Here is a 23966-nt window from a genome sequence, read left to right on the forward strand (position 1 = left end):
ACCTTCTGGCTCAGGAATACTATCTATATCATTCTGCTCCCTGAAGATACACATCCAAGGGCCTTTTCATAAGCTGAATTCAGTACCTGTTGTAGGTCTATTTTCATCTTCCTTGCATTTAGCTTTTCTATTTCTGTTTCAGGTGGCTTTTGGTGACAAGGCAGTTGGATTACCTTTTTACCCATTCCTTATAATCTACTTTAAAAATAGCCTGTTGTGCTGCTGTGTTAAGTTTATTATGTTTTGATATCTTAATTGTTTGGTGGTGGTTTTTTATTTTGTTAGCTGCCTTTGTTGTTTTTTTATAGAAAGGTGATATAAAATAAGTTGCTACTCCTCATAGTATGAACTCAGCTGTTTTGTTTAACAAAGATTCTTCCATTCTTAATTCTGCTGATTTATACAGAACATTTAAAACCACAAAATGCTTTCTGACAACAATTGCTGCATGGAAAAACCATAATAAAATGTTCAAATGGCAGTAGTAAGGTGGCATTTATTTATTTATTTATTTATTTATTTGGCATTTATATATCACTTGATCACTGGTATTTTTTTAGCAGTGATCTGCTGACTTGTTCAAAATAAAAATAGAAACTTTTTAAATTTCAAAATGAAGCATTTTAAAAAATAAAAGAATTATATCTCAAAGGGAATAAAGCTCAGTTTTCTTTTCTTTTCTTTTTCAGATACCATACTCTTCTGCGTCACCTGGGAATTATGTAGTGAGTATGCTTGTGTGTGTCCGCTTATATATGTGCAGTCATTAGCATAAATGCTACGTTTCATTTGGGTTAAGAAATGGTTGTCCAGATGTTGAGGAAAACCCATGTGTATTGGTTGAGAAGTGAACAGCTGATCTGTTTTGTATCATTGCGTCTGCTATATATTTGTAGTACATATGTTGATGTTCATTAGTAAAACAGTTAACAGTCTTGCCAAAATTGCCCTGAATGCTGGGTTTTACTTCAGCATATGTTCTCTAACTGGTACAATGCATAGTCTTCAATAATGAAAAAGTAAAAGCAGCTGTTTTGAGGAACACAATTATGAGCTTGAATTTAAGAAATTTCATTTGTATTGAAGGGTCTAAAAAGTATCTAACAGTATAGTCACAAATAAAATTTTGTGAAATATAAGAACATGTTTCACACTTTTTCCGTTCTGTTTTGACTTATTCTATTTTCTTCACTTAAACTGAGTGGGACTTGAAAACCTGATCTTAAGTGGCAGAATCACCATTGTAATCATCCGAATAATTGGTTTAGGGAATGTAGCTAGATTTTTTATCTAAAACTTTTGTTATTAAATATTTACAACCAGTGATTTTAGAGGATTATTAGAACCATGTCGTAATGATACACAAAGCAGATAGCCATAGTGGCACAGATTGAATAGCATGACTTGGTTATACATCTGACATCCACAATTGCCACCAGCCTCATCCTGCAAAGTAGAATCCAGTAGGGCAGAAAAGGGAGAGAGAAGCCTGGCGTGGCCAGAGAGTTAAAGCTCTGTACCCAGCCCAGTACCCTACATATTTCCCCTTGTGTGGTCATCAAGTCAATCATTTGAACAGGAAGGGGACCAGATGAAGGGGTGTGGGTGTGTGAAAGAGAGGTGTGACCATGCCCATCACTGGGATCACCCCCCCCCCAGATGTGGTATTTGCATTAAAAGAAGTTAGCCACCCCTGGTCTAGATAACTGGAGGTAGCAAAAGTGTCAAAATCACAACTTGATGTGAAACCTTAATATGCTTGTGTGGAAAAAAACGTGGTTATCAAGCTTGTCAAATTTACTAGAATATCCAGGTGTGCTCTATATAGAGTGTACGAATTTGAACCTGAATTCACAGTTACAAAGTGGTGACAATTTTGACATGTGAGAGAAATTAGCAATTAAGATGTAAGTACAGTCATACCTCGGGTTACAGACGCTTCAGCTTGCGCGTTTTCGGGTTGCACACCGCGCCGAACCCGGAAGTACTGGAACAGGTTACTTCCGGGTTTCAGTGCTCGCGCATGTTCAGAAACACTAAATCGCGCTTTCCGCAGAAGCACCGAATCGTGACATGCACGTGAGCAGACGCGGTGCTGCAGGTTGCGGATGCTGCGGGTTGCGACTGTGCCTCCTGCACGGATCACGTTCGCAACCCGAGCGTCCACTGTAAGTCTGTCTTACTGTCCCGTCCCGTCCCCCAGTAGTCAGTAGTGTAATTTGATCCCCAGATGGAATCTGATAAGGAAGGATCCAAATTTCTTGGCTGACCTTGCTAGCCAAGCCAAAACCAAATATTATGGTTGTCTTCTTATCCCCTTTGCTTGCTGTTTTAGCTGCCATGTGGCTAATGCACTTGGGATCCTTAACTAAGGAAGGCACAGAACTTACATGCCTGACACACACCCTCCCCTCCCAACTTGGTTAAAGTGCCCTTGGTGCTTCTACCAGTCATGGTTCAAGTAAGCTCAGCTGCTACTTTAAAAACAATATAGACATATAATTGCACATAACTGGGGAGTTCCATGTGTATGTAGAAATTGCTCTCTTATTTTTGGATAGCCTTGTTTTACTTTCAAATTGATAAGCACTCAACTATCTGAGTGAATGAATGATGAAATAAAATATGTCAATTCTGTCACGTGCAGAAACCCTTCAAAAGCATATTGTTTACTTCAGTCTCTTCAGTGATCCTGACTGCTCTTTTGTTTGTTTATTAATTAAATGGTTTGGTTTGGTTTTTAGGGTCCACCAGGAGGCGGGGGGCCACCGGGAACACCCATCATGCCTAGTCCAGCAGGTATCCCAATTTTAACCAGAAAATGTCAAAGCAATGCAAAATATTTTTTTTAAAATGTACGTCATTTTTTTAAATACTGGAAATGCATGATTTAGGCAACAAATAATTAAAATGCATACACAGGTAAGAGAAATGTATGTAATTTTGCTTAACGTTTCAGCAATCACTTTAGGATTCTGAACCACTTCCATCTTCCTATACATGGATGCAACTTATAATTTTATTAATTATGGAAGACTAACACAGCTTTAGGGACGCGGGTGGTGCTGTGGGTAAAACCTCAGCGCCTAGGACGTGCCGATCGCATGGTCGGCGGTTTGAATCCCCGCGGCGGGGTGCGCTCCCGTCGTTCGGTCCCAGCGCCTGCCAACCTAGCAGTTCAAAAGCACTCTTAAGTGCAAGTAGATAAATAGGGACCGCTTACCAGCGGGAAGGTAAACGGCATTCCGTGTGCTGTGCTGGCTCGCCAGATGCAGCTTGTCACGCTGGCCACGTGACCCGGAAGTGTCTGCGGACAGCGCTGGCTCCCGGCCTATAGAGTGAGATGAGCGCACAACCCTAGAGTCTGGCAAGACTGGCCCGTACGGGCAGGGGTACCTTTACCTTTAACACAGCTTTATGAATCATTCTTTCAAACCTGAATACGTCCCTTTGGTAGAGCACCCACAACAGGCAGAAATTACTGCCTGTTGCCAAGAAGGCAGCAACTGTTTGCCTTTGGCCCAGTGCCAAATTGTGTCTGGATGCTTGTTAAATCATAGCTGGTTCTCCTCTGTACCTCTTCAGTTCTTCCATTTTGAAAGGCCAGACTTCTCATTGTCATTGCGTCTTGCACAAACATTGGGGAAGTGCCTTCTCACGAACCATTAATGGAGCAAGCAAAGCAGATTTGATATTGGTGCCCTTCAGTTTGAATACTAATGGATTCTCATCTGGGTTCAGTTATTTTCCATGTTAAAAGAAAGAAACTGCTGCTGGTCCATGCCTATGCAATATTTGCTCCTGTTTTCCTTTTAACATCTGCAACAAATCCCTTATCAAGCATTTGCTCACAGTCTAGCCAAATGCTGCTTATAAGCAAAATACATTACAGTTGATGTTAACAATAATGTGTACTGTACGTCCAATTTGAGAACAGTTCTGAAATGTGTTCTTCCGTGGCACTGTAAGCATGCCTTGAATTAATAGCTCATTGTGTTCACTGGCTGTTTTCCATTGAAGATGTGTGACCTCCTACATATATTTTTGTTTCAGATTCAACCAACTCTGGAGACAATATGTACACTTTAATGAATGCAGTTCCTCCTGGACCCAACAGACCTAATGTAAATATCAGAAATGAAAACACATATTTAAATTGTGCAGCTTAAACACTAGTGTATGAAACATTATTCTTGTATGTCTTATCTCCCTTTATGTGAAAGAACATGACTTATATACATGCCAACATTGCTCCACTAAATTTTCATTAATATAGAAATGTTTGCAGTGGCTGCTCCAAGGCCATACTCTGATGTAACAATGTTAACATAAATATTGCGTATGTGAGTATCTCTAGTGGTTTAGGTAATTTCCTATCTCTCTTTCTAGCTATTTCTGGAGATAATTATTTTTACTGTTTAAATACAATACTGACAGAAATAGAAACAAGATTGTTATTCATATTCCAGTTTTTACCATGCAGTTTATTCTTTACCATAGATTTATTAAGTGGTGAAAGTTACTTAATAGCATGTAGTATGATGTATTTTAACTTTCTGCAGTTTCCAATGGGACCAGGGTCTGACGGCCCTATGGGTGGATTGGGTGGAATGGATTCACATCATATGAATGGATCATTAGGTAAGAGTACTACACCTTGACTTCTTAACTCTGTGCTGAGTTCATTTCAGAATGGCATGTTTTGAATTTCTTCCATTACGTTTTCAAAATTTTCTTTGCAGCCAGGGAAGTTGATTTCTAAATGGCAATTCTCAGGTTTCTAGCAAAAAAAAACCCCCTGACATACAATATATATATTGTCTACTTGGGATTCCTATCGTGCTTTATAAATTAAGTTGCATGTGTTTTAGAAGTTAAAATAAAACTGCACAGGTGGAAAGCCCCAACATGCTATGATTCTGGAGTAAGGTTTCATGATAACATGCCAGGAAATTTAAAAGTCCTGGAAGTTCTCTCCTTAAAGTTAAGGTGAAAATAAAAAAACAAAAAAACTGAGGGTTGAGTTACAAAATAAAAATACTGAAAGAACAAACCAAGGCAGAGTGGGAAAGTCTGTTTATGCGGAGGGGGAGAGCTTTTGCTCATTTGGCAACTGGTGGGGTGTTTGACAGGACTGTTTTACTTGGGTTGACCACTTCTTCCTCATCCATGATAATGCAACCAGTTTCATACAGAGATGTTGCCACAATACAGCAGACAGACGGTAAACAACTGTGACTTTTGTTCATTTCCCATGAGCAAGGATGTCAAAACAACAACTCCTCTGCTGGTGGTAGCATGCTCTGGGTGTGAATTTGCAAAACAACAAAAAAAGTCAAGCAAAATGCAGAAAAATGGCATACATCTTGTTTCAATTTACTCATCTTGGCTGTCCCAACTTGAGCTGTAGCAACTTCACAGAAACACAATAGGTTAAAAAAAGAAAAAGCATATATTCTTTTGCAGTATATCATAACCTAAAGGAAAAAAGTTAAATATTCAGTAGAAAAAAATGATTTTTAAAATGTAAAAACATTGGATGATATATTCAGCTAAGCTCTGAGTAGACTGTATGATTTAGATGTTTGTGGAATTATTAACTGGGTACTGGGACTTGACCTGGAGATATCCTACAACCTCCTTCCTGCCTTACCTTTCTCTGGTCCCTGGGAATCCACCCACCGAGCTCAAGTTGGTACAGCTCAAGCAGGTATGTTTAAAGTTCAACGGACTCTTTATTGAGAGCACATACACTGTCTCACACAGACTTCACACAACTATATAAAGAAAAAACCAACAAAAGGTTTCTTATATATGCTTCTAATTACATAGTCTACTACTAGAAGAGGTCTCCCAGGGGATAATCCAACACAGAAATAATCCAACAGAGCAAAGCGCCAAAATAATTCCAAAAAGTAGTCTACTGGTCAAGGTCAAAAGATTCACCTGCCCTTTATATGCAGTTGTTTGTACTCTAGCACCTCCTGATAGAATGGTATCTGTAAGATTACTTGATAGGCTCCCTAAGCTCCCCCTTTTGCTTTAACGATGACCTTAGCTGAAACTCCTGGTGTCTGGGTCCTGTACCATTTTTCCAATTCACGCTCTAGCCAACCTGAAATCTTGCCATATTTCCTGATATGATACACCTAGCTTCTTACTATGAAATAGCAAATACCTACACCTCCCATTTCAACCTTTATGTGTCCAAGCCATCGCTGATAACTGATTCTATGCCTAAACTTGCAGCGTCATGCTATTGATAGTGATTTATTGGACCCATTGAAATTGAAACGCTCCTAATTGTGGCAAAATTTAAGGTATTTACGTTTGGAAAAGACTCAGTGATGAAATCCACAACTAAATCTTCATTTTAATTTTAGGCTCAGGAGACATGGACAGTATCTCCAAAGTAAGTATATATTTGATGTTTGGCACTGTTTTTCTCTAGGCAGATTTATTACGGTGGTTAAACACTTAAAAACAAACGAACACCTTGTTTAAAATGAAGTAGTTGTTATTGGATTATCAACACTTTGAGGGCATTATGCAAATGAGATTATCATTTATAGAAGGTTGAAACTAAATCTTGATACGTGTTCCATTAAATGGATTTAGCTTATTGATTTTCCTGAATATAAGGGATTATTTTCCTGATGATCTCTAATCACTTATCCTATTTGTGATCAATGTATTAAACTGCATGTATTCAGTATTGATGATGCAAATGCCATAATCCAGACAGCTGCATTAAGTATGTTCAACACTTTCCCCTTGCCATCCTGAAACTACCAAGTATAACCCCCATCAATATGCCGCCTCACAAAGCAGAAGTTAACACCTTTTGGGGGCACATTTTGATTTTTGGTTTGTAGCCAGAGGTGTCTTTAATAGGGGTTCTAAGAGAAACTAGCCATCTATCTATTGGTGGTGCACTATGTGAGAGCATACATATATGTGGATGATAGAGGAAGAGGTCTGCTTTGGACCTCATATGGCAAATATAAAATATATGTCAATCACTCGTGAGAATTGAGGCAAGAATACAATGTGGCAGTGCTATGGGTTTTATATTTTCGTCCTTGAATTCTTTCATTTACATAAAACAAGAATGAATTCACACATACAGCATTGGCTCTCCTGTTGTGTTCTTCAAATAGAACTCTCCCAGTAATATGAGCATGAGCAATCAGCCCGGGACCCCTCGAGATGATGGTGAAATGGGTGGAAACTTTCTAAACCCTTTTCAGAGTGAGAGTGTAAGTATTATATTTTATTTTTTGGTTGCTACTGAATAACTTGCACATGTTTATATTACTTTCAGTCCTTTAGAAAGCTTACAATCATGGCAATCAAACAAATTTGAAGATAGCGCATATCAGATGTTTTTCAGAAGAGAATCCAGACTTTGGCTGTTAGGACCTTTTTCTTTTAAAAGCTTGTTATTTCCTGGAGACGTTTTAGGCCATTGTTGTTCCACCATCTACTTGAGCTAAATAATTTTTTATTTTATTTTTTGCAAATTTTCCTGCAGTTTATTGTTGTGATGCATTTAAAGAAAAGATTGAAAATGGATTTTTGCAACCCATCCATTTAGATTTTGAGACGATAACTTTCACACAGTTGGCCTAGTTTATTTGGGATATGAAGGCCAAAGATGACTAGAAAAGATCCATAAAATACTGAAATAGTGAAAGCATCATGCAAATGGCATACACAGGAACATGAAAAATGTGTATAATGTGTGAAGATTGTAGTATAGATTCTGCTTATGGATAAAATGGTTTTATGAAGCTTAAAATATAGACCTATCTTTTGTATATTATACACCCACACACCAATTTTTAGCCTGTTATCAGGTATTGTGCTAGGATCACCGTGCTTTGGCAATTCTGACAAATTAGCTGGGGTTTTTTTTACTTCCTTCTTTCCACAAGTAGAGATTGTCTTGTTGATGATTTTGCAGGAAATGGTATAATGCTAGCATGGCTGTTCTCAAAAAGTTCCAATCTGTTTCTTCAACATTTTTCTGAACTTGTATACAAAATTTATTGAAAAGGGCTGAATTCGTAGTGAAGTATATATGGACCTGTCTGATACCCTGTTATCAGCAAAGGAATACAGACCAGTGTCACAAAGCAACAGATAATTTTCAAGCTCTTAAGTATTATTTGAAAGGGAGCAAAAAAACCCATTGTTTCGGTGCAAACAGATTTGTTGTAATTGTGGTGACAAACAGTTTTGAAAACTGCTTTACACTGCATTTGAAAGTATGAAGATTGGCTATATGAAGATTTGCAACCTATATAGGCAAGGATACCATTAAGTAAAAATGTCCCTACCATGCTGTGCCTTTGGGTTCAGTAACAGAATGAAGATGTGACCATGGTGAATATGATATACATTTCCTCACATACAGTGTGTTGCCAAAGACTACCAGATATCTATATTGATAAACTGATGTCAGTTTTTCTGAGAAGACGATGCCAACCCATAATGCTCTATAGTCAACATGGTGTCCCTTCTAGATGCCTGGTCACACTCCCATCAGTCCCAGCCATCATGGCCTCTGATCACAGATGATGGAAGTTGTAGCTTACCATGGTTGTGGTCCTTGCTCTTCTACCCCACAAATTATTTGGCTACTATGATGAAGCACACTTTGATGGGCAGGATTAGTGTTCTTTCCCATAGTGGGCATGCTGGATATGAGGAAAATAGACTTGCTACTGCTTGGATTAGTAGACTTTAGTACATGAAGGCAGTGCACTATAGCAGTGAACAGATTAACTCTTAAACAGTGAGTTGTTCTTCCATTGTCATTCAGCTGTTCCACAGAGTCATGAAAATGTCATTGACAGAGGCAGATAATCCTATAATTCAGAATGAAATACAGTGGTGCCTCGCAAGACGAAAAGAATCCGTTCCGCGAGTCTTTTCGTCTTGCGGTTTTTTCATCTTGCGAAGCAAGCCCATTAGCGGATTAGCGCTATTAGCGCTATTGGCAGTTTAAGGGCTATTAACGGCTTTTTAAGGCTTAAGGGATTAGCGGTTTAGCTGCTAAAAGGCTATTAGCAGCTTAGCGCTTCAGAAAAAGGGGTTGGGGAGCGGAAAAAAAACTCAAAAATTTTCGTCATTTTCGTCTTGCGAAGCAAGCCCATAGGGAAATTCGTCTTGCGAAGCGCCTCTGAAAACGGAAAACCCTTTCGTCTTGCGGGTTTTCCGTCTTGCGAGGCATTCGTCTTGCGGGGCACCACTGTATATTGATAGTTGGGTTAGGATGGTTTGAGTTTTAAATAAGTAAACAGGTAAATATGTATTCCTGGGCATATTGTATTCCTGGGAGCACTTCATTCATGCTAGAAAATTGCTGCAGCTGACCAACCCTTTGGATTGGAGAGCAGTGGAAGACACACTATGCAGCAAAGAAACGGGCATGGGCTTGGATAGGATACTGCCTGGCTGTTTTGAGTTGCAAGGGGAAAAGGTGGGATATATAAGTATATATAACTATAATGTAAGAATGGAATTAACTGTAATAAACACTTTGTTCCATTTTTATCCCACTTTTCAGCAAACCTTTATCCCAAAGCAGTTTACAATAATAAAAAAAAATCTAATTAAAAACACAATAGGGTGTGGGTGGTATGTATTTTCCTTTAGACCTAATTATTAAACAGTTGTACACTGATAGGATGCCATAGTGATATCCTTGGATAATTAGCTGTTCATGTTTCTTCCTGTTCCTATTTTGTTGCAAATTAAAATAAACTTCCCATGAGACACTAAAACATGAACTATAACCTTGTTGTGTGTGCTATTTTTGTACATGCTCTGAGTGTGCTGTTCCATTTTTTTCTTTCTTAACATTACTGCATTGCCAAGTAATGCTCTTTTCCCATGAGAACATAGGCGGTTGTCACTTATTATAAACAATATTTTCAAATATGCATTTGTTTACTTTCTACTATTAGTGGAGAAAAAAGTGGACCACATATCTGCAAAGAACCACAAATACATCTACATTATTACTGCTGGTTGCTGAATTATTTTTAATTTTTTTGAATTTAATATTTGCTTATGTGATTTTATTGTTTAGATAAAATTATTTTTGAGTTAACATTATACAAATTAACCTAAATAAATAATTAGATGCTACTACTGATAGGCAACAGGGATGCATAATGCTTTGCCAAATAAACATTAACTCAATGCAGATATGACTGATTAGCTAAATGGTGTATAATAAGGAGAATTGTAGATAAAATTCATAAATTATTTTATCCATAGGCTACACCTTTTTCATATGGCTATAAGTGGTTTTTCCTTCGTTTTATTTTGTTTCTTGCATGATGCTTCCACTAGCTTGTCGTATTTCATTGTGGATCTCTTCCAATCATTTAAAACCTTCTTGCCCCCTAAATATGGCAAAAATTATGAGTTATATTCCAAACTCTTCAAACAACATGATATAAATTTTTTGTTTAGGTCTGTTCATTGAAATGCATCCCAACACTAGACTCTAACTTTTAGCCAATGGACGTCAAGGCTATTGGCTACCTAAATCAACTGAAAAAAGTCATTCTGAAATGGCTGAATTAAAATACGTTCCTGAGCACATTTGTGTTCGTCTTTTAAGGTAATGATAAACAATAATGCCCTCTAGTGTTCATTCACCTATTGCACTGAAGGTAGATATTTTCATGAGTCTTCAAAATATGCTCATACTCCATTCTTTAAGGTTAGATTTTGAACTCATAATGAATCCTATATTTTAATAAATCAGTTATGCTGACCCAGTTGATGGTTTTGCTCCAATTGGAATTAAAGGATCCCGGAAACACCAATTGGAACTATTTATGCTGAAGATGAATTTGATATACTTGCTACTTTGTTTGAATCAAGAGACCTAAATTTGCCGTAATTCAAGCAAAGTTTCACATTTCCAGAACTATTGTATGCTTTTTCATTGGGTGTCTGTCACAAATATGCCATTGTATGAATTAGCAGTGAGAAAAATATCACTACAATCATTATTTTTTTACAAGGTGTAGTTATTCAAAAATGAATAAAACCGGCTTAATGTAAAATCTGAGTTGTATCCAGCAGTGCCACTCAAGCTTATGGTAAAATTTCCATCAGCTGAATGGGAAGGGGAACAGTAATTTTATTGGATATATTATTTTGCCCACTATTATAAGTTGCCCTGATACTGCTACCCACTGACTTTCTACTTGGCTGATTTTAAGGATCTTAGTCCTGCTATACAGTAAATGAAGCTGAGGAAAACTTAGGAGCTTTTTTATACGGATATTTAAAATCATTCTACAGTGTGACCTTACGTGTCACTGAAAATTTTACCAAGTCTTTGAGATGCAGCTGAATAGAAATCCAATTAAAAGGTTGTTTAAAAGACTTTCTCTGCATAGCTATCAAACATTTGCTAACCTACTGATATCCGAGCACACTGATTGCTCTGTTGCTTTCAGTGTAGCCATTAAGTATTGAAACCAGCTTTGTTGAGTTGCAACATCTATAGGAGTTCTGCATAAAACTAAATACTGGACTTGATGTGGCATTTCAATTCACTTGGCACTTAAAACATTTAACTCTTTAGCAGTGTGATTATGGGTGTCAGATTCAAGTGCTATGAATAAATACTGTGTTGCAACGCATGTGCGCTAGTCCAGATTCTGTGATGAAGTATGTGCGTATTAAACAAAAGCCAAAGTGTGTTTCTGAAATAATGCCAAATGAATATGGTTAATTATCGTCAACTGGTGCCCTAATGTTGTTAGGAGTATCCTACTCTCATGTAGGACCTTGGCAGAGACACATGCCCAACTGGCATGTTCTCTCCCTCCTGGTCAATCGTTCAGGAGCTTCAAAAGCTTTCTTCTGCCCGAACATCACAGCGACTAATGCCAAAAGGCATTAGCACACTCAGGGATCCGCAGAGTATTCACAGTTTGCGTAACAGAACCAATAGCACAGCATATAATACACTCGGAGCATTCTGATTTAGCTTCTACCTCTTTCTCATCAGACAGCAAAGAGAGAAAACAAAGGACAATAGTCCCACTTCACAGAACACAGTAACACAAACATCCTGTCTCTGTCACTTCCCACACTGTGGAATGAAAACATACACCATCATGTGATAGACAACAATCTCATGACTGCAAACATGGGGAATAAATTTCCAACAAATACATGGACAGCTTGTGCCCTCTCTATATGTTGTGAACTACAACTCTGATCAGCCCCAGCCAGCTTGGGTCAGGGATGATGGAAGTTACAGTCCAAAACATCGGGGGGGTGGGCAGGTACCACATCAGCTCTTCTTGTCACAAAGAAAGAAAGTAACACTATGTGCCAAAAAGTGTTTTATGAAGTGCTGAACACAATTTTCCATGAAGTTTATAGAGATCAAAACTCTGATTCTTATCATCAGCCCTCATTCACGCAAATGCTATCTTGCTAGTCTGCAAGTTCTTGTGTTTTTCTTTAAGGAATCCACCCAATTACAGATTTGTAAGTTTGATAGTTGCTTCTATGGTAGCAGAGTGTTTTGTCTTACCAGAGACTACTTACTTATATGGCTTCTGATACTATGGTAGGTAAGATATCTATATCTCTGTTAATTAGGAAGCTAGAAGTATGCACATGAGCACCGCATGAAATCATGACTAGAGTCATGAGAAACTTGCATTCAGGTCTCACTATTAGTAGATTGGTGAATTGAGTTGCTGCTAAAATGTGAATTCCTATTTTTCAGTATTCCCCCAGCATGACAATGAGTGTGTGATCCATTACCAAGTCTCTTCATGAAGGCTGCACTGAGTTGGCCCTCTCCAGAGAGCTACTAAAGAAGAAAAATTACTCATCCCTGTGTACAGTTTAACAGAAACAATCTCAGCCACAATTGGACCCACCATTCCCCCCACCCCAACCATCTTTCCAGTTTTGTGAAGAAAGTGGGTCCTGATCTGGTTTCAGCAACTGTGTGGCACATCAGAGCTGCCCAAGACTGAACTGAACTGCAAACAGTTATCTGTGTATGTATATGTAGGGATAGGTGTATTATGTATGTGTGTGTTACAGAAACATAGATATGCGCACATACATATATAGACCTGCAGGACGTTGTAAAATATTATCACATGACATCTTAAGTAGAAATAAGAAATAGGGACTTTTATTCCATCTTTTTTCATGTTTACATTTTAACTATTAAAAGAACTGCTTCCCTCTCCCCATCTGAACTGTTCCGTGCTGTTTATATCACTGCTTTGTAAGTTATTTTTTTTAAAAGATCTCGGATAAGTTCTGTTTTTTGTCAATGTCTGCCATCATGGATAGGAATAAAACTGCTTTTAAGAGGGCTCTCTCTCATAAGGTTGTGTTTGATACCAATAACATGTGAATTGAAAACTACACTATCTCAAGAAACTGAAGAAACACATTAATCTTGCTTAACAAGTAAAACTTGTCCTTTGCCTAAAAAGTGAGAGAAAAGAAAATAGAAGGGGTTCTTTTCTTGTTTCTTCGTAGAAGCCTAATACTGCGATCCTAAACATATTTGCATGGTAATAAGCTCCACTGAGATAAGTCAGATTTACTTCTGGTAATGTTGAGGACCAGGGTGCAAATCCTTCAATATTTGTTTTCAAGGGAAGTCTGAGTATATCTCAACTTCTTTATCTATGCAGAGAAATACAACATTACTGTGTTGGGCTCTGGTTTGATTGCTGTAGCATCCAGCAATAAAAGTGGCAGTTTTTGACTTTCTGCCTTTCGAAAAAATAAAATCTATTTAGTATGATCTTCCATAGATGTAGTAATAGATTTTTATTTTTTTTAAGTTATAGATTCTATTCTAAGGCATGCTTTTTCTAACAGTCCACAATTGTCTGCTGGGATGACTGACACCCTAACTCCCAATTACCTGTTATAAGTTAAAGGCCTATTAACCTTGTGTTGGGAAGGGAGGAAAGTTTCTTGCCCTTCTTCAGTGGCCCTTCAATCTCTCTTCTTCCTTACCCACTATCTGCAATTTCCCGTTATCTATAATCTCATCAGACTTCTTCCAATGTTTCTGAGACCATACAAATATTCAGATTACTTCATTTAAATGTAGCATCTTAAAGAGTAGCATCCTAAATGTAGCATCCTAAATACTTATAAATTTATTATGCAATAAGCTTTTGTGGACTAGAAAAAGTTTATGCCATAATAAATTTGTTAAGTCTCTAGTGTTTTTCAGGACAAAAACAAACAACAAACTTGGTTACCCCTTTGGAATGCAAGTCAGATTCCTTCGACTATAATTAAGGCCCAAATGACAGAGGAATTGCAACATGCAACATACAGGAAGAGAGAGCAAAAGTAAAGGGAAGTTGTGAGAATTGTTTCCATCCCCTTCTATCCTCTGGAAGCCTCCTTTGGATCAAATAAGCCTCCATGAATGGAAGGAGAACATAGATCCCAAGTACGTCATGTTTTCATCTACTCTGTGCCTAATTTTTCCACTTCCGTTTGCACACTTCCCCAGTAAACCACATAAATTAAGAGCTAATAATGTTGTATACAATATCTAAAGACACTGCTATCTATAAATTTGTGTTTTTGTCTGAATTGTTTTCTACTCCCTATTAAGTCTTTATAGAGGCTGGTAAGATAGAAGACAAAATTGAAATAGGAAATTGTTTTCCAAATATTGGTTTCTTTCTAACATTCTAAGCATCCAGTTATACTGTGTCTTATAGTCATACGCAAGCCTTAAAGCCAAGCCCCTACCCTGCCTTCGCCCCAGAGAAAGAAATGTATGTTTAGGCTAATTAAGACACGAATACTTTCTTCTGTGGGAATGCCGATAGAATTGTTTTAGCACAGGTCTGCATATGGAATTTTTTCACACAGTAACTGATTAATCATATGGATTTTTTTTTAAAAGAGGAAGGTGGGTAGCACCTTCCTTTTTTTCATCCTGCTTATACTTGTAAATCGTTCGTGAATAAACTCATATGAATTCATGTCTGTGCCTCTCTAGGTATCCTTCAAAAAAAGCTGTAGAGTTCTAGCTACACTTGTAATCAAATATAGTCTACCTTTTGAAAACAGTGATAAATGCTTAAATCAGAGCTTTTTCTAATCCAGATCTTAATTATTTGCAGGCTTTTAAAATGCCAGATGCAGACAGAGTATCAGGTAATGGAGACAGAATAACAGAAGTAGACAAGTGAATCATTTTGGGTGGGCTCTATGTATATAAACTGTTGAAAATGAGTTTAAAATATTTTCTTTGTAATTGGCATGAGGATGGTCTGAAGGTGAACATTCTCTCTCCCCTTCCCCCCATCTCCTGCTGAACTATCTTTAATGTTCATAAAATGAGTTGTTGTAATTTACAATGCTTCTTCTGCCAGCACTTGCCAAGTAATATGTCTCAGCCAAATCTGGATAAACAGTTGCATAAGAGTAAACCCCTAGCACAGTTCCTTCAAGCTTTTGTTTCTGTGTCACATTTGCCAAACTTATATCAGGAAGCCTATTCATTTTCATCTGTTTTTTCTTTTTTCTCTTCATGGTTATCAGCTGAACATTTTCTTGCTACTTTACTGGCTGATTTGGTACATACCCCAAATTCCTTCTCATCTATACATTGAGTCCTAGTTGAAAGTATTTTTGCCAGCATAACTGGCATCCTATAGGCACCTTATTTAGATGTCATTTAACATCCATAATGGACACAGCATTTGCCAATTGAGTTTTTTTTAAAAAATAAAATAAAAGGAAAATAATTTAACACTAATTTAAACATATGGATCAGAATCCTCCTACAGTTGGTCATTAAGGACACCAAATATCAAATAATGGTTTGACACTTTGGGAATGAGCCTTATGCTCAGCACCCCCCTTCAACCCTTCATGTACTATCCTGGTTGGCAAACCATAGTCTGCCAGTTTGAATGTAATGGCCAGCTATGGTTTCCTGCAAACCCGGAAATCTCATCAAGCAGAACATGCAGAAGAAGGCAGAGAGGGAGGCGTAAGCACAGAAACATCAAACCATGTTTGGTGTTGCGTGTGAAATGAACCCATTGAAAGCAACGGGGATTAAATTAGTTATTGACTATAGCAAGATTGAGGCTATTTGTAAGATCCAATTGGGTGTTTTGTATCCTTATGGATAACAACCTAGAATCTTTACGTCAAAAAGAGAAGTTGGTTAAAAGTCTATCATCACTGTGATTATCTGCCAACATGTTGGATGTAAGTGAGGCTATGGAGTTAGATGGATTTGATGAGGGAGTAGTTACCGTTAAGTTGTACCTTTCATTTGTTCCCTCACTTCGCCTTGGTATCACAAGTTTTAGCCAGTAACTATTGCACTGACTCTTCCTGTGTCCTTTAAATAATTCAAGTATTGTAAATTTGTACCCTGACTGCTATTTTCAAGAAATACACAAATGTTTATGAAGGGATTTGGCATGCAGCGTTCAAGAATACCACCAAGCTCATGCTTAATGCTTCAGAAAGCTGTCTTGATTTAATTCATTGAAAGTCACAATACAATTTCAGCAGCAGCTTAAATATAGTCTGAATTGTTAAGGGTTACGTTGATAAATACTGGGTAAAAGGTAAAGGTCCAGTCAAAGGTGACTATGGGGTGCGGTGCTCATCTCGCTTTTCAGGCCGAGGGAGCCAGCGTTTGTCCACAGACAGCTTTCTGAATCATGTGGCCAGCATGACTAAACCGCTTCTGGCACAACAGAACACTGTGACAGAACCCAGAGTGCACGGAAACACTGTTTACCTTCCCGCCATAGCAGTACCTATTTATCTACTTGCACTGGTGCGCGTTCGAACTGCTAGGTTGGCAGAAGCTGGGATAGAGCAACAGGAGCTCACCCTGTCGTGTGGATTTTTTGCCAACTTTCTGATTGGCAAGCCCAAGAGGATCAGTGGCTTAGACCACAGCGCCACCCGCTCCCCTCAAATGCTAAGTATTATGCAGAGTCTTGTGGTATAATATATCACTTTCCTTTAAATAAGCTGAAATTCGGGGCAAATATAACAGATCAAATTTTATAAAGTGTCTCAATTTGATTTCAAAGAACTAGAGTTCTGAGCATAAATAAACTTCTTCAGTTCAGATGAACAATTTGAGTCAGTTGTGAGGCACACAAATACTCTCAACATTGGTATTTTGAGCCTTTGCACAACAGTGACCCATGCTTTTTTAAAATAATAATAATACAGAAACCTATGTCTGTATAAACCTATGCCTATATATAAATAGTTTCTTGGAAAGAATTTGGTTCCCTCCCACCACACTTTGAGTAGTCCTATCTGAAACATTTTTTTCTTACTTAGTGCTTAAGGTATGTATTCATATGAATACATAGTCATATTTTATCACCAAAATAATAACTTTTATCCAGATTTATTTTGTTATTTAAATGTAAGATATGCAAGGAAGCTTCTCATGCAATGAGAGAATTTGCCATTGATGTTGACAGATGTATGTCCCCTTTTGTTATACTACTTTTGACCAACATGGAAGCTTAATTTATAACTTGATACCATCCATTTTCTAGACACATTTGTGGGTTTTGTTTTGTTTTTAACTTTTTGAAATTCACAACAGTCAGATACTTTACAATGATTTGGTGGTAGGAAGACGTCCTCAGCATTTGCATTATTAAATTGGACATTGTTCTCTTACTTTCAAAAATTATTATGCCTAAAATCAAACATGTAAGCTGGTAGTCAGAAACAATGGAATTCATTGTCACGTTTTTTTCTACTTTAGCATCATTATGTTTGGTCCATAATCTAAATAGTTGCATCCAGAGCTGTGTGCCTGCACTAGGGCATTTCCAGTCTTCTCAGCTGCTGCTGCTGCTGAGGTTCTGAAGACTCTTCAGAACGGTGTATTATATGGTGTGGGAGTTGTAGCTATGGAGAAGAGTGCTTTCCTTATGCAACTGGGACTTCTGAAGTCCTTGCTTAGGCTTAGTATATTGAATTTTCAGTGATTAATCCTGTTCGTTCTAGATTATATCACAGACAATAATTAGAATGAGCATGATTCAGCCCATGTTGCACACTTTTAAATACCACAGCTTCCATGAGATAATTGATCACATGTTTCAATTTCTCTCATTAAAATGAATGGGACATAGAAGTGCTTAACTTTGGACCTGAACCAGCGAATATGGACATGATATGCATGTAGTATTCTCCAAGTTGTAGATGTCTATATCTAATGAATTATGAGATAGATGCTGCCTGCTGATCAATTCCTTCTTGTTGTTTATAGACCAAAAAGTTAATAGAATTAATAGTTAATAGAATTTCACTTTCCCCCTGGGGGAAGATTCTAACACCTATTCTATAGTCCAGCAGTTCCTCACATGAAATGCAGAAACTTTTATTAAAGGTTCTGTATTTTCACAGTCCTTGTATCATTTTGGCTTTTTTATTATTACTGAATAAACAGTATCAAGACAACCGCAATAAAAATTATTTTTATAAGTAGTTTACACAAAAATCATTGGCAAAATCTTGCATGGAAGCCAATGCATGCCCTGTTTACATGAGTAGTGTAATGGTTCTAATTACTTTTTATGGAGCAAACTACTATCAACAAAAATAATCCAATTCATACAGCCGTCCACAGAAATGGCATATTTTGAATTCTTGGGCTTTCCTGTGCAAACAACACAAGAGTTATGCCAGTCACAGAAAGTGAAGAATTTCAAATTACCATATTTTTCGCCCTATAGGACGCACTTTTTCCCCTCCAAAAATGAAGGGGAAATGTGTATGCCTCCTATGAGGCGAATGCAGGCTTTCGCTGAAGCCTGGAGAGCGAGAGGGGTCGGTGCGCACCAACCCCTCTTGCTCTTCAGGCTGCTATCCGCAAGCCTTGGGAGCCCGCGGGAGTTCCCGCCGGGCTCCCACGGCTTGCGGAGAGCTGCCTGCACCCCGAAGCCTGGGCTCGCTGAGCAGTCATGGCCGGGCTTTGGGTAGCTCTGTGCAAGCCGCTGGAGCCCTCCCACGGCTTGCGCAGAGCTGCCTCTATCCCGAAGCCTGGGTGCGCTGAGCTGGGGGCTGGGATCGGGGGAAGCTCGGGCTTCTCCCGCCCCAGCCCTGCGCCTGGGGGGGGGATAAATTGTTTCCCTTTATTCCCCCCCCCCAAAAAAAAAAACTAGGTGCGCCCTATGGGGCGAAAAATATGGTATGTTGGAAACTGCCACTCTCTGCATTTCTACACTCATACTTCCCAGATAATATATGAGGGCTTTTCTTAGCAGTCTCCAAAGTTAAGAGAATCAGGACCCTTTTGGATAAGACCAAGATTCCACCCAGCCCATCATTCTTTTTCCAGTAGTGGCTGTCATGTGCTTCCAAAAAGTGCACAAGCATGAAGAGCAACCTCTTTCCCCATGATGTTTTCCCAACATCTGGCATTCAGAGGTATACTGCTTCAGTTAATGCCAATGTTCCATTAATTAATAATGGCTAATAAAAGTAAATGGATACCTTTTATGATGTCATATTTTCAACCATTTAAGCTAGGGGTTATTATAATCTTCTAAATGCATCCAAGTTAGTGGCCATCACCATTTCTTATGGCAGAAATTGCATACATAGAGTGAAAAAGTTATTTATAGCAAAAGCCTTTGCCTGTGATTGGAGTATCTCACAATAAAGCAGTTGTCCAACCATTTCCCCTCTCTTTACTTCTTCAGCTTCCTTTGCCCACTCCAAGTTCCAATTTCCCTGAGCGCGAATCATCTCAACTCATCATTTTGTCACCCACACCCAGCGTAGTTCATCCATTTCATCCTAGGCAACTTTCCTCTCTTTTTCTGTTACTTCTTGCACCGTTCTCAAGCACTTCTATGCATGTGTATAACCTTCACTCCTAGTTCCTTTCAACCCTTCCTTGCCAGATCCATCATCCTGTTCTGCAAATCCTTCTCCATTCACTTTTGTTGTAATACTTACCAATGGCTTACCAAGGCTCACAGATGGGCTCACAGCTACCTTGTCTTTCCACCCGTTTTTCCTTTAGCTAATCCTCCATCCCTCACAGAAAATCAAACTCCTAAACATTTTTCAGCAAATCTGAATTTCTTATATTTTGGTATCTCGTTAATGAGCTTAGTTTATTGTGCAGTTTATTTCTCGTTTGCAAGACATACTCTATTCTACACGTCTTACCTCAGGATTGCAACTCCTAGCATTCAAAGCACAATATTTTGTCCTCAGAATATGCACTTCTAGGTAGCGCATTCATTATTGTTGTGGAGGAATGTGGTGCTGTGAGTGCCAGATGGCTACTGAACAGCTTTGTGAGATAATTTAGTAATAAGCAACACAGTTCTGTTCTCACTCCCTAATGCAGGAATGAAGAACCTGTTTTTCTCCAGATGTTGTTGGACCACAACAACTCTGATCCTCCCTGACTGTTGACCATGCTGGAGCTAATGAAAGGTAGAGTCCATCAACACCTGAAGGACAGAGGTTCCCCATCCCTGCCCAGCACAAGTTTGTGAGCTGCTGGTTTAGGGTTTTTGATGGTGGCTTCTTAAATTCTGTGGTGGCTGTCCGTTTCCTTTTCTTCTCCACTGGAATGCACATCTAGCCAGACCTTTTTTTCTTTTTCTTTTTTTAATGGAGGTGGAATTGGTAATATAGGTATCTCCACATCAAGCCTTTTTTCAGTCCATCACTCCTTAATGCATGGCAAATAGCACCATACATTACTGAAGATACATACATACATATATGTGTATGTGCATCAGACATAGGATAAAGTGCAGTGGGGTACGATACATTTGTGCATTAAACCCCATATTTCTTAGGCCATAGTAAGCAAGACAAACGTGTTTGCTTTATGTACCTCAGTGTTTTGTGCAGCAAGCTTGTGAAGTGTGGACTTAAAGATACACTTTCAAATAGATCTTGTCATCCCACACTTTGTTTCATGCAAGAAACACAGGCGTGGAGCTTCCCAAGGGTCTGTAATACAGAAATGCTAACTCATGTTGTAAATTATGCATATTAGTGCACAAACATATGATTTAGTAAGTAATGACCCCTTTTTCTGTTGCTGTATATGTTTTCCTAGTATTATAATTCACAATAGAAGTTTGCCTCATGCTGTAGGCGGTTAAAATGTATTTTCAGCTGTAGCCATGAATTCATCATCCTATTGGGGTTTCATCTTGTACAGTGTGAAGTTTACAAGAGAGTAGAGCATTTAACGATGTGCAAAACAGCATCCATTCAAGCAGGCATCAGTCTGAATATTGCTGTTTGGCATAAAGAAAATTACACATGTCCAAAAATGAAACTGTCCCTTGAATATATACACAGAAAGTCAACATTGTCAATAGGAAAGCTGGTTCACACTGAAACAGACACCAACAAGCTAATAATCCAAGATGATGCCATTGATTTAGAAGTGCAGTTGTTGAGCTGATATGTGCTAGTAGAAGGATCTTTCTGTGGAAAATCCCTGCATTATAAGATTTGTAACCAATAAAGCTTCTGACTGCTCTTGACTTTAGACAGAACTCTGAATCTACAGGGGTGATCCACATACAGAAATGCAATTCCATGTATAAATAGTCCCTGTCATGGGTTCAATAGAGTGCTGCAAGAATACAAAATCCATCCATCCAGAAGCTATTCAGAGGAACTGTAACCCAGAGATCTGCTTAATACTTGTGCATGCTAGTTTAACAGGGGGGAAGTGGATCTACAGATGGGATGGAAAGATTTAAAAATGCAATGCAGAAACCCATACATTACCTTGACTATCATTGTATTTTAAAACATTCAAAACAGATAATGGTCCCTCCCTCCTAACAAAAGATGCTCATAAAAATGTAATGACCCATTTTAAATTGTGTTTTAATTTATTTAGTAAAAGATTAGGAATCAAAACCAGAGTATTGGCTTTAAATAATGGTAAAACCCACAAGGAATAAAGTCTTCTCTGCAGACTATGATTCAGTAATATCTTTTATTTCAGAAAATATGAGATCTTTACCAAAACATATTTCTTAAAAGGGATAATTAGGTACATTTTAGTTAACTAATTTTTATTTCTTGTGATTATTCCCTTGAAAATAATTTATTGTGGCATCTGTTTTTTTATAGTGCCTACTGTTAAAAGACAAAATCTTTTGTTTTCTGCCTTGAAAGTGTTTCTTTTAAAGGAAAAGGGACATCTGGGGTTAGGTCTGTTTCAGTTGTCTAATGCATCAGTAAACTATTGTCAATTTGCTAACATTTGCACAAGTTATTTTATGTAGACAATTTACTTTTTGTTTAAGACTGGCATTATAAACATCCATAACTATGGATATGCTGTAAATTATTGTAGGTTTTGTGTAAGAAAACCTTTTACCACATTACTACTGTCAATTCTTGGTTTTTGATTGTATAGCCATATGTCTTATATACCTGTTCTGTCATCAAAACCTCATTTTCCAATATTGTTAAACACTTATTAAGCATGTTTAGTAGTTTCTCATTTTATTTCATATAGCCCATGCAGCAATCACTGACAACATAAAATTATAATGTAATAGTCCAACCAGTCCACTTCATGTAAGTTATAGGAGTAGCTTGCAGACTCTAGTGCAATTCCACTGCATTGTAGCTTATTTCAGTGCAATCTTCTGCCTGCTTACTCAGAAGTAAGCTTCACAGAGTTCAGTGAGACATACTGTACTCCCAAGTAAATGTGTACAGGATTGCAGCCTACAATATGTTTGTTTGGGGCATGTATGAATCTAGTGGGAAACTAGCTATTGGAATTAAGGTATAGAGACTGGTAGACCTAGACTTTAGACTGTCAGGTGAAAAAATCCACACAAACAGCTTTCAGGGAGACAATTCATTTAGAATTTTAATAGCAGTATCAAAAAAAGAAGTCCCATATTTTTCAAAGCCCTTTCCAGACCATCTAGAAAACCTAGCAAGTTTATTCTTGCGGCTTCTGTGTAGCCCTGTATACAGGATCTAAATGTGCTTAAATAAAACATCAAAAAGCAATACTGAAATAGAATGCAGTATAGCAAACCTTGTCAAAATGCTATAAAATGACAATTAAATTAAATTCAGGTAGGTAGCCATGTTGGTCTGACGCAGTCGAAATATATAAAAAAATAAAAAAATTGTCCAGTAGCACCTTAGAGACCAACTAAGTTTGTTCTTGGCACATGAAAGCTTATACCGAGAACAAACTTAGTTGGTCTCTAAGGGGCTACTGGACAATTTTTTTATTTTTAAAATTAAATTAAAATGTAACATGCTTCAGGCATAATTGACCTAATCCAACAGTATTTAATCCTAAATACTGACACATTGTAAATATGAGCACTCTCTTCCACCTTAGTGTCTCTCATAATACAAAACTTCCCAAAATTAGTCTCCTAGATATCTGTGTTTGGAAGGCCGTTCTAAAATACGGGTTCAGCATCAACATCATACTTTCTCCCCAACCCAGCTTCTTAATGAGAGTATCTAAGAGTAACCTCTTAAGTAATTAAGGAAGCAGGGCAATCTGTTGTTATCAGAAATTCTGCAGCTATGCGTATGCCTATCAAGGTGCTGTTCTTTACTTGCTGTGCAAATCAGTTTTTAATTATCAAGTAATATTTCAAGGACTTAAAATAGTACATTAGAAAGCACACACACTCATCAACAGCAGCATCCTTTGGTTTAAAACTGAGAGACCTGGATCACTGTTTGATAGACCTCTAGAATCAATGAGGGTCTAATTTTGTGCACCAGATAGCTAAGCACAAATGGATTCCTCTGACTTGATAAATAATCAAAGTCAGCCAGTGTCCCTTTGTAGTAAGCTATCATGTATGTTGGTTGAGTGTTGTGTTGTACAGATACCAAAACATAATTTTATCCAGATTATTTGA

At 37.9% G+C, this 23966-nt stretch overlaps 1 protein-coding gene across 13 annotated transcripts in view; it reads left to right on the top strand.

The window, feature by feature from the left end:
* The window catches only part of SSBP2 (single stranded DNA binding protein 2), a 116370-nt gene extending 100576 nt beyond the window's left edge, over positions 1 to 15794 (top strand). For 11 of the 13 annotated variants that reach the window (XM_083404236.1, XM_083404245.1, XM_083404241.1 and 8 more), the window contains 7 exons: positions 690 to 725; positions 2745 to 2799; positions 4054 to 4124; positions 4563 to 4641; positions 6384 to 6412; positions 7161 to 7259; positions 12779 to 15794. In XM_083404236.1, the coding sequence (XP_083260362.1) occupies positions 690 to 725; positions 2745 to 2799; positions 4054 to 4124; positions 4563 to 4641; positions 6384 to 6412; positions 7161 to 7259; positions 12779 to 12808 (399 nt within the window). In that variant the 3' untranslated portion in view covers positions 12809 to 15794. Of the gene's footprint in view, positions 1 to 689; positions 726 to 2744; positions 2800 to 4053; positions 4125 to 4562; positions 4642 to 6383; positions 6413 to 7160; positions 8899 to 9270 lie in introns of all 13 variants that reach the window. The other 2 variants (XR_014503085.1, XR_014503086.1) reach the window with 2 other exon arrangements.
* The last annotated feature ends 8172 nt before the right edge of the window (positions 15795 to 23966 follow it).

The sequence above is a fragment of the Podarcis tiliguerta genome (assembly GCF_965153285.1).
Source record: "Podarcis tiliguerta genome assembly, chromosome: 11".
Classification (NCBI taxonomy): Eukaryota; Metazoa; Chordata; class Lepidosauria; order Squamata; family Lacertidae; genus Podarcis; species Podarcis tiliguerta.